At 40.2% G+C, this 11,956-nt stretch overlaps 1 protein-coding gene across 1 annotated transcript in view; it reads right to left on the bottom strand.

Annotated features, from left to right (window-relative positions):
• Positions 1-11,956, bottom strand: part of LOC124163428 (cip1-interacting zinc finger protein) — a 92,882-nt gene that overhangs the window by 1,109 nt on the left and 79,817 nt on the right. Inside the window, exons 3-6 of the mRNA XM_046540339.1 lie at positions 8,614-8,919; positions 4,776-4,984; positions 3,065-3,407; positions 1,583-1,907 (exon numbers count right to left, since the gene is read on the bottom strand). Of these exons, the coding sequence (XP_046396295.1) occupies positions 1,583-1,907; positions 3,065-3,407; positions 4,776-4,984; positions 8,614-8,919 (1,183 nt within the window). The remainder of the gene's footprint in view (positions 1-1,582; positions 1,908-3,064; positions 3,408-4,775; positions 4,985-8,613; positions 8,920-11,956) is intronic.

The raw sequence follows: 11,956 nt of genomic DNA, 5'->3' as shown, positions 1-11,956 counted from the left end.
TTTCTCACTGGGATGATAGTCTTGCAATGAGATACAAGCTTGGAAATACCAATTTATTGGTCAAAATAAACCTCCTAGACATATTGACTGATGATATCTCTTTCATATTGGTTGTACAGCCAGTGCAGGAAATATAGTCTAGGTACTCCTCCAAATGACACCAAAGGCACTGTAATCCCTCACCACAAACTAGTGGCATAAGAATCGCTCAAAATGAACATTTTCATTTGTCCACTGACAATTTCTATGAAGGTACGAACTGTTTTCTGCCCAATTATGAACCCCCAATTGCCCCATAAAAGAAAACTGCTGCTGTTTATGTATTTCTTTATTGGCTGTTTATAGGAAACTAAATGCATGCATAATGAAAACATGTGCATTAGGGGCACAAAAAAGAAAAATTATCCCAAAATAAGTGAGTTCATGGTGAAACAAAACCTAGTACTGTTCCACAAACTTTTTGTTATTAGCTGTCAAATAGTTTCGACATTTACACCGTCATTATCAAGACTAACAGAGCAATAGCATGCAACATCCAGCCTTATATACGCAACAACAGTATGAGGGAAGCAGGGGGGGCCTAAATGAGGAAATAAAACGAAATATGAAAATACAATTATTTTCCTTCGTAAAAGAAAACAAAATATTGAGAAATCATGAATTTACAAAAGGTTTCTCCAACAAATGAAGTTTTTTTAGATTATAAAAAGTGTTAAAATTAGTTTAAAACCCTCTATTTAGTACCCTGTTTTCCAAACATTTCCCTCCCTGGTTTAGGACCCCCTCCCCCCAAATGAAATTCCTGGCTATCCCACTGGCTCAGAAGGTGAATAGAATCGGGAACTTATCAGCTCTGAAAGGTCAACCAATGATGATGAAGTTGTACAATGTTCTCGGGTTTTCTACCGGGTGAGGCTATTAAAAGCAGATGTTTAGGCAAGTGGCTCTCTTATCATCATGAAGGATGAGACTGATACAAAACTTGTTGAGATAGGTGAAACTTTTTATTTGTAACGTTTAATTAAAACTCCCTGTATAAGTATATTTTTAATATAGTTTTGCATTGGATGGATACTTATTCAGGCCCAATGACAATGAGAGAGTCATTTTTCTAAACATTGACCATCAGCAACCTTACCTTGTGCCTAACCTAAGAACATTTTACAAATATTGTTCTTTGCGAAAACCGATGATATCCTGGGATGAAGCCAAAGATGTTTGGAAATGGAGATGTCACTTAATCCCTTTCAGTGGCAAACTATTTTGCCTGGTATTCTGGAAAATGCCAGGGCTTTTTAGGCGAATTTGTAGGTTTGCACTTTATAAAAATTTATAGAAGGTCTAATATGCATCTTCTTAAGCTATTTTTTCCAGAGTGCTCTTAATACGAACGGGTATATTCAATCGTGACAGATACTAAAAAAAGTTGCTAAAGCTAAATGAAGCACAAAAAATGAAAAGGTGCATGTGCAAAAAAATGCGGCCGATAGATTGGCCCTTAGCACTCTTCACACCTATGCCCAGGCCGATAGATCGACCTGCTGGCACTATAAGGGCTAACTAAACATAATATTCAACTCACAGTGTGGTCGATGCTCCTCTGGCATTGGGATGCTTGGGCCCCTGATGTTGTTTCCTTGCATGGGAATGTGGACTGGAAGCCTTTGTGGGATCTGCTCCCTGAATGCCCTCCCGGATGGAACAGCTTGTTCCTGATTGTCGTCTTCGTCGGAGGCTCCCTCTGCCAAGGCGAGCAAGTGGTGCACTGAGATGATCGGTCCCTGGTGTCCGGGGAGGGGTCCCATCTGGGGCATGTGGTGCACGGGTGGTGCTTGCTGGTGAGGGGGCAGCTGGTGAGCAGAGGGGACTGGGGGAGGGGGTGGCCTCATGTTCTCCAATGCCTGCTCCTATAAGTGGTTAAAGTAAAATTATTACCATTTAACCCTCTCTAACCCAGAGCTGTTTCTGGGAGAATTCAAATTTCAAGAATTTTCATTTTGAAAACTTGAACATTTTACACTCAATGATAATTATCCTGGCGGCTAAATATTTCGTCATTAAAACATATGCTGCAAAATAATATTTAGTTTAGATATCTCCTAATTAGAGCTGAAAGTTTAAACATTTTTGATGTTGCTTAGAAGCAACATTGGGTTATAAAGGATTAAGGTGAAATAGGTATATATTCAAGGAATAACTGTTGAATATCTGGATCCCTACTTTTATGCAGTCACCCACAAATGCACACAAAGAGTGAAGATTCCACACAGAGGAAAAATAAGTTTCATTGTCATGGTTTCGAACCCAGATCCTCAACTTTGTACCAGGGGTTCTACCACTTGAACAACTGAAGCATCTTTTTCCCCCATAGAATTTAATCTTGAGAAAAATAGGGTAACAAGTCACCCAAACTTGGCCTGAGACGTCAACACCTTATTTGGTTAACCCCGTATGAGATTAGCCGAGGAAGAAGATGGCTTGATTGTATGACTGGTAGTGTAACTGATGGGCAATCGGCAGATCCGGGTTTGAATCCTGGCTAATCCAAATTATTTTTTTCCTGGCAAATTTTATATTTGGTGGATATATTTAAAAGCTCAACTGCCTCTTTAACTTTCCCACTGTCCCTCTCATTGGGATTTTTCTTCTCATAGAAAAATCTCTTCGGGTTGGTGGTAGAGAAATTGCGCAGGCATGGTTTCGCTAGATTGGGCCTCCTTTGCTTCCATAGCACTGGAGTGTTTTATCCCTCTTTCCCTCCCTTCCAACCCTTTCCTTTCCCTGGAGGCGCCGGCGGGCTCCGATCACGACGGCGTCTCCATCCTTTTTCCTTCCTCTCTCCTCCCCCTCCCCGGGATTCCTGGCGTATAAGCCCCTGGCTTGGTTCCGGGCCCCGGTGCGTTGTACCCTTATCAGGGTTCGCCTTGAACCCTGAAAGTTCTTGCCTCTTTAACTATCTATGAAAAATAAGCAGATGCTCTTGCAACAGCTTCGGGCTCATCAGGGAGGATCCTGTAATTATCCAAAATTTCCATGGTATATGATCGAAGCAGTCAATTTTTACCTGCTCAAGCATCTGTCGCCTTAGCATCTCCTGGTGGTGCTGTGCCTCGCTCTGGGGAACTCCCTGTTGGTGGACGGGGGTGAAGATGTGGATGGTCTGCTGTTGTGGCTGCGGCATGGGGCCCTGCATGTGAGGCTCCTCGAGATGCGGGGCCTGTGGGTGCATGGGGAGGGGCTGCTGGCTCTGAGCCTGCTGCTGGTGGTGCATGGGTCCCATGAAGTGGAACGGGAGGTGGATGGGGCCAGGGAGAGGGACGATCATTGGCTCGGGCTGCATCTGCTGCATCGGTTGTTGCTGCTGCTGGGGAGCCATCAATGGGATGAATTCAAACGGCATCTCTGGCCTGGGAAGAAAAACAGTAAAAGAGATAATTAATACTTGGTTTAGGTTTCTGAATGCTAATTCACAGCTGGCTGTTGTAAGAGACACAGTGTTGGATTTCACATTCATAAAAGAGTGTTCAATGTAGAAGTATGTAATTTCATGTTCAAATTAAGTGAAGAAATTGAGGAATAATACATATGATCAATTTTCTATTTGTGTACTAAAATTTACAAGGATAGAAGTGCTAGGAGGTACCAGCTTCTCTAGGCACTAAAGAAAAGTTCTTGAATATTATTTCACAACTGACTTTCAGGATTATCGTAATGTTGGGCTATGTATTATAGAATAAAACCTCCTTGATTCGAGTGTTTTATAGTGCAGGAATGCTAAACCAATGTAGTATGGAATGCAAATCTCAATTTGCAGTATATATTCGTCTTAATTTTTTAAATTCAATTTGAGAAATTTGAACATTTTGTAGATAGTATGTTATGGTAAAGGCAGCTAATATTAATCACTGCTTTACTTTGAAGTGAAGATTTAGTTAGAAGAAAAGTTTTGGACATAATTTAAGTGAATAGGTACATTTCAGTCTCAAAGCAAAAAAAAATAATAATGAAAATTCATAGCCTGACAAAAATGGATGAATTTCTTGAGTAGCTTAATGATCAACACTCTTTACAAAAACAATTTTGATGGAGTATTATTCATATGTTATTTTCACTGTACAGGAATTTGCAAGAATTTATTGATTATTGATCATAATTTTGATAAAAGTTCTTGTGTATTTCCAACATGATGTACAAGCAAAGACTGTTAGGGTTAACCACAAGACTGGTGTATTTATGGATTTATGTTTACAATTTGATGGTCTAAATAGTTTTCCTCTATCCTTAGGGCTTAATTTGCTCAATCTACTATCAGGATTGTGGTTAAGTCAATCATCAAAAATTGACTATATGACAGGAATTGACCTAGTGGAAAACCTTTAAAGCTGTCATTGATCATATATTTATTTCATTGGCATTTACGGGTATGTTATACCATGTATGATTTACATTGTACATTTGGCATCACTTTAAGATGTCTTTTATCTTCATCATGCAACCCAGTGGGGTAGCCAGGAATTTTGTTCTGGGGGATCCAAAACCAGGGGGGAATAGTAAACAGGATGCTAAATTGAGGGTTTAAAACTATTTAATTTTAACACTTTTCATGATCGAAAAAATTTCATTAAAAAAATCTTTTGTAAATTCATGATTTTTCAATGTTTAGTTTTTTGAACCAAAGTAATTTTGTTTTTCTATTTTAAGGGGGGTCCAGACCCCCAGACTTCCCCCTCTCTATGCCACTGATGCAACCATGCTTTATTGGAGAGCTAGCTTACCTCCTCTGTTGCTGTTGCATCTGGTCGTGTCCACTCTCACAGAAGATTGCCATGCGTTCACCAGTGACTCTCTCGTGTCTAGGGTCAGTCGTGAGGTTGAGTCCAAATGGCAGTTGAAGCGTGCGTGGGTGGTGTTCAACAACCTCTTCTGCTTTGCGCTTCTCCACCACACAGTTCATGCGAGACCTGAGATTGCGTTCCATCAGCATCTGAAAATTTAAGCCAGATTTTGTTATTGACCAGCATGGAATGAATTCATCATTACTTATGTGATAGCTGTTGTGTGAATGGGTATTGATGTCTTTGCTTATATAGAGTATATATAAAGCTAGTGGCTACTAATCAAAAGGTCCCACATTCAAATCCCAAGTGGAGCCTTTGGATACCCCAGCTATCAACTTGGAAATTTTGATTTTACCGTTTCACTCATAAATTATATTCATCATCTGCTTCTGTGAAGAGGAGCAGTTCATTATTGGAGCAACATTTGACCATTAAATTAGAATATATTTTGTGTCATTAATACTTATTTTAATACCTGAATTTTTGCATCTAACAATTGAGTATGTAAAACAAATAGAATGGACTGAATATATAACTTCTGGTGTTCAAATTTCAAAGTGGAAAAGGTCTTGATATCTGGCTTAAATGCTGAAATCAATAGGGTAGTTCCCTTCATCAAAGAAAACGAAAGGCATTGATTGCGATTCGTTACCCACCATTAGTGTATTCATAATACACAAATTATTTGGTTTTTGAAATACCGGTTTAGACGAATGGCAAGGGTCAAATTTTATCCTCATTTGAAAAAGGCCAGATTGGCGCCCATGCGATTCCACTCCACGTGACGTCACAGGGACCTAGTTTCTACGCGAGAGGATAGGAGTTATACATCGTCTGAGATTACCAATGCATGCATGAGGCACAGAGCTCAGGGTAACATGTCTTAATAATCACCTATTAAAACTGGCTAAGGTCGGAAAGTTTTCTTCGTTTTATTAAGGTATTATATTTACGTATATATACTTATTTATAAGGTATTAATAAACCTTTTTTAAGCCAAGCGCTACCAGCCAGCAAGGTACTCAGCTACCCGCTAGCATCCTGCGTCCTATCAGCGCTCAGAGCCTCGATTAAGGTCACCTCACAAGGCGGGAGGGGGGCAGAAATGCGTCGCACGGACTTTTTCCCGTCATTCCTACTTAAGCGTCGCGTTTTCGCGCACTTGAAAATTTTCACTTTCCATTTAATCGCGAAAAATAGATATCGTCATTTAAAAATCTAAAAGTGTGAAATTCGTACTCCAGGAGTAATAATCTTTCGATTTAGGCAATAAAAAAATAATAGGAAACTACCCTATTGGGGTGAGTCGTAACCCCTAGTTCAAGGTAAATGATATTTCCTTTGTGGGCTATAGCAATAGGGTAGTTTCCATCTTCAAAGAAAATGAAAGGCATTGATAGTGATTTGTTACTCACCATTTGTGTATTCATACTATACAAATTATTTGGTTTTAGAAATCCCAGTTTAGACGAATGTTGATGGTCAATTTTAACCTCATTTGAAAAACGTCATATTGGCACCCATGCGATGCCACTCCACGTGACGTCACAGGGGCCCAAAATGTATATGTGTAGTCAGGAGTTTTACATCGTCTGAGATTACCAGTGCATGCATGAGGCACAGAGCTCAGGGGCACATCTCTTAATAGTCACCTATTAAAACTGCCTATGGTCGGAAAGTTTCCTTCGTCTGATAGGGCATTAATAATCCTTGTTTAAGCCAAGTGCTACCTGCTAGTAGGGTACTCTGCTACCTGCTAGTAGCCTTGCACCAAGGTGACCTCACACAGCGGCAGGCAGAACCAGAATGACGCCACACAGGCTTTTCCCAGCATACATGCTTAGCCATTGAGTTTTCGTGTGGATGAAAATTTTCACTTTTCATTTAATCTCGAAAAATAGGTATTGCCATTTAAAAATCTAAAATCATGAAATATGTACTCCAGGAGTAATTATATTTTGATTTAGGCAATTAAAAAAAAAACAGGAAACCAGCCTATTATTAGTAACTCGTTAAAGGTTTTCCAATGGCTAGTATGTTGTTTTTCCATTAATTTTCTGAAGCTTTCTAATTATGTATGTATCGATACACTACCCTTTAAGACACCTCACTAGGAATCTGGTTGTTAGCTAGATAGGTGACAACAAGGTTAAAGCCAAATGTTTCCGTGGGGGGAAAAACATATCAGAAATTATGGTGCACATTCAGGGGCGGATCCAGGATTTTTTTCTGGGAGGGGCACAAGCAAGGCCGTATCCAGGATTTTGTTCTGGGTGGGGCACAACGATACCTCGTAATACAAAACGAACGCAATCACAATGGGACCGTATTAAAAATCTTGCATATTTTTGAGGGTCTGGGGGGGCACGTGCCCCCCCCCTGGATCCGCCTATGTGCACATTTATACATCATTGCTAATAAACACAAGTGTAGCCAGAAAACTGGAGGCAAATGATAGTGTCATTTTGAGGTGAGCTGCATGTAGTGTAGTCATTAGGAGTGGGTCCACCAGCATTCCCCTGTCTCTCATTTCTCCTAAGCTACTTCTATGGAAATCAAATAGATCCTCACTTGGAGGATCACTCGTATTACTTGTTCAGAAATGACCCATGTTGAAAATAATTACATTCAAAGCTGTATGGTGTGGGCAGGTGGCCAAGGAGTTCAACCTCCCACCTCCATACCAAATTTTTGGGAATTTAAAGTATGATCTGATGAATGAAGGTCATTCGATGATTTCACTGGTCAGGGGCAGGCTTATGCCGATGCTGGGTTTCTCTCCACCCTTACCTCGCGATGCAAATGAACACAGCCGTCGGTTGCCTTCTTCAAATACCATACCATACCGAGAGGTTCAGGGGTGCAGCTAGTAATGGGGGTTATTATGCAGATAGTAATGGGTAGGGGGGATTTTTGGGCGCTATTAACACTGGGGGGTCTGAGGGTGTGGAATTCTTGCCAGGGTAGGAGGGAGGTGCGGGGGCCCTCCCCTTGAAATATTTTCAGATAAATGGTTCAAAATGGTGAGTTTAAGGCTTTCTTAGGGATATTTTATTAATCCTTACACTATTCTATGAGTAATATTAATTTAATAAAGTGAAATGGATTAAACTTAAAAATTTCTCAGAGCTCTGCGAGGGGGGTGTTATCCCCCTAAACCCTCCTCGTTGTGCTAATGGCGAGGTTACTCACCCAGTGGTGTAGCCACGGTGGGGGGGTTTCTTGACAATCCCTCCCTTGAGCCTTTAAAAGAGGCGCCAAAAATGAGAAAGATGGCCTCAATAATAAATATTCGTACAAAATTACTGTTTTTGAGCCCTAAAAATCACGTTTTCAGTATCGAAAATCCCAAACTTTGCCGGGGGATGAACCTTCAGGCCCCCTTTGCCCTAGGTTGCTTTCCATAAACCCCGGAGGGTTCCCGAAATCTCCGGTAAACCCCCCCTCCCACATTTCAAAATCCTGCCTACGCTACCGTACTCAGGGGCGCCGCTAAGAATTACGCTTAGGGGGGGTTTAGGGGTGTTGGGGTATTGCATACCCGCCAGGGTAAGTGGGAGGTGCGGGAGCCCTCCAGAAAATTTTTCAGACAAATTGTTTAAAATGGCGAGTTTTACGGCTTTCGGAGGGATATTTGATTAATTATAACACTATTCTATCAATACTACTATTCCAATTAAGTAAAACGGATAAAACTTAAAAATTTCTCTGAGCTCGGGGGGGGGTTTAATCCCTCAAAACCCTCCTCCTTTGCTGCGCCACTGACTGTACTCACCCCGGCGATTTCGTCGAAGTCAAGTTGCAGAGGCACCCTGATCTGGATGGGGTTCTCCTCCGAGTTGCCCTCAGATCCGTCCTCGTCTTCGTCCTCCTCTTCTTCGGACACGCCCTCTTCCTCCTCGCCTTTGTTCGTCTCCTTTACCTCCGCAGGGTCTTCCTTCTTTGCTGCCTCCTCATCTTTCGTATTCGCCCCGTCTCCTATTGCGTTGGCCACGTGCTCCAACTTGGTCGCTTCCAGTTTCTGCTCCGACGCCTGCAGCGGGTCCACGAGGCGATCGAAAGATGGAAGGTGCTCATGGCCCTGCGAAAGAGAAAAGCGAAAACTATTGTAATGACATGCATACACAGATTAACAATATTTTTATTGCCTGCCAAGAGGTCTGATGAAAGGAGTGGTGAATATTGATGATATCTTTGGCAATGCGGATGGAAGGCGATGCAAGTTTTTGGGATTATTTTTGGAACCAAAATCGCAAAAGTCTTTCAGGAAAATCAGGACTGGATTGGAATGAAATTTTGCAAAAAAAATTCTTTTAGCCCTCAAAAATGATATTAGTATAAGACATGTAACTAAATAAATATTTTTTACAAGCAAATAATTTTAAATCGTATTAATAATTTTCTTAAAATGTCGGTTTCATTCACATTTTCCACGCAAAAATGTTACAACTGGAGCGACCATGGCTCTTTCTCCCCCGCCCCCCCCCAGTTTTGATCCTGGGTACATCCTTGGTTGCTGGGACTTCAAAAGAATTGTACAATAATTCAGTCATTGCTCGAGGCAATAGAACTGGCTGTAAAATTAAATATAAAAACATTAACAAAAACACGCTTTTTCCAAAATCAGAGTTAAAAACTACAAACAGTCAAAGGTTTTTTTTTTCCCTCGGAGAATAAATTGAGGGAGCTGATAAAGTTTATACGAAAAGAGTGTAGAAGTACCCGGTGGATCAATAAGGATTAACACTTAGAATTAATATCTAAACCTAATCAGAACCCACGCTTTTTTCTCCGAGTGATGAAAAGATTAATTTTGGTTTTTTTAGTCCTTTTTATACTTGAAAGCGTGTTTTGATCTTTTTATTTTTATTTTCTACTTTTTGGTGGCGAATCGTGTAAACCAGAGCTGTTAAAGAAATGTTTGCTAGTAAATTTATTATCTACTAACGCAATATATAGAGAACATTCACAAATATTTTCCATGTGGAAATTTAATTAATTTATTTGAGAACAATGGAGCAAAATTTCACATGTCTGATAATTGAATATTGTATTGCCATCATGTGTGCAAGTGCATTTAATGCCGATCCGACTGAGGGAAATGGGTTGATATCAATAACAAAACTCCATGAAATGATGAAACAAACAGAAGTAATGTAAGAAAAAACGTTTAAAAATATATTCAAAGCAAAAAGTGCCGACTCAAAAGTCTTCTCTCGTCTTTTGCATGAGCGAGACGATAGCAGCGCGCGGTGTTAAATAACACCCATGGTCGCCCGACTTAATGCAGCATGAAGTTTTCGGTCTCATTGGGTGGCTAAACAAGCCATCAAATATTTAAGAATCACGATCGATGGCTCATCGCAATTACGATGCATGAGCGGTCGAGTCGGCGTGAAAACTGACTCACGTTGACCACCCAAAATTTTGTTTACCCTTCAGCATGTTTCAAACCTCTCCGCTGGGAAAACGGGGCTTGGTTCCTCCCACTTAGCAAATGCACCGGTTTCATAACAAGCTTTATGTCGTAATGCAGTCGTCTCCATCTGTCAACCGACGCTCGACGTGAATTCAGTCGATGGAGTTGTAGCATAGGTATGCACATACCAAGCTACGCGAGGACAATGACTGGGTTTTGTATGATTAGTCAACAAATTCGCTTTTCCACTGCCTATTGATTGTGAACGGTCGCTGTAAGCCTTCTTAAATTATTCCATACGGAAGGTTTCAGATTTGCGACAAACTGTTTTGGTTGTAATAACTGCCGCTTGAGCTCAGCTTGATGGAAAAAAAATTCGCAGGTCTGACGTATAATATTGTTCTGAATTTCGCTCATTAAAGTATTTAATCAATAAGTCGCTTGTATTGAAATTAAAACAGCCATTTCAGCCACTTTCATACAAATGTAATTATCTGGGGTTATATCTTGCCGCGGTATGATTTAAACTATGTCTATCAACCATCGCGAAGTAAGTTTTCTATTATTTAATGTCTGCATTGTATGCATGGATAACAAAAAAGTAGTAACAATACTATTTTTCACATTTTGATCCATAGGTTCTACAAATTTCTATCGGTTTTAGAAATACAGTTCAAAGGAAATAATACAGCCCTAAGCTAATCTTACATTGGAGGTAAGAATACCGATACAGCGCTAACGTAGGCTAGAAAATACTGGAATAAGAAAAACTGTATTTGATGGATAATTTTATGAGAATTAATAAGTTAATAGAGCCGGTGAGATAAACTCAAAACATTCGCCTCAAGTTAGCTTCTATAAGCTTTATATTAAGGAGTTATTTCGGAAGTGGAGGAGCTGAAGGTGGATTAAATTATGTTTATTTGCACCTAATATTCTGTTGATTATGCCTTGGTAGTATACGATATTCGACTCGTAGTTGTTAACTTTCTTTCAATGGAATGTAAATAAAATACATCATGTGAGCTAAATGTGGCAAAATGTGTTGTACGTGTACCAGTGGGGTGGCCAGGAATTTCGTTTGGGGGGGAGGTCCAAAACCAAGGGAAAAATCTAAAAAAACGGAGTACTAAGTGAGGATTTTAAACTAATTTAACATTATTCATGATCGAAAAACTTCAATTTTCAAATTAATATTTTGTCTATTCATGATTTGGCAATATTTTGTTTTCTTATATGCAGCAAAGTCATTGTGTTTTAATATTTCGGTGGGGGGAGGTTGGTTCCCCTTGGACCCTCCCTCGCTACGCCACTGACGTGTATCGCAAGGGTGTAATGTGGCTTATAAATAAATGAAGTATCCATCATATCGCGCCATCAATTATTAAAATTCAAAATTTAAAACTCCTTCTCGACACCTTGAGCTATGTCACTGTAAAAACATTGGAATTCTAATTTTGGCTACACAGGTCATAAATGAACATGTCTAAGGCGTACAGTGTTCTTTAAAGCATGCACGCTTGCATCGCAGACGGAAAACGAGTTTCATTAGGTGGTTCTATTACCTGAGACCGCTTGTTCTAGTAGAAGCATAAGGAGAGATCGACTTAGCGGGACCTCAAGGACTAAGAAACTAGAACGTCTCGTCTCGGGAATGGAAAGTTCCCGAGTGCCTTATTAAATTATAGGCGTATTTGAA

The sequence above is a fragment of the Ischnura elegans genome, chromosome 8 (genome assembly GCF_921293095.1).
Source record: "Ischnura elegans chromosome 8, ioIscEleg1.1, whole genome shotgun sequence".
In the NCBI taxonomy this organism is placed as follows: Eukaryota; Metazoa; Arthropoda; class Insecta; order Odonata; family Coenagrionidae; genus Ischnura; species Ischnura elegans.
This window is presented reverse-complemented; position numbering and strand designations above follow the sequence as displayed.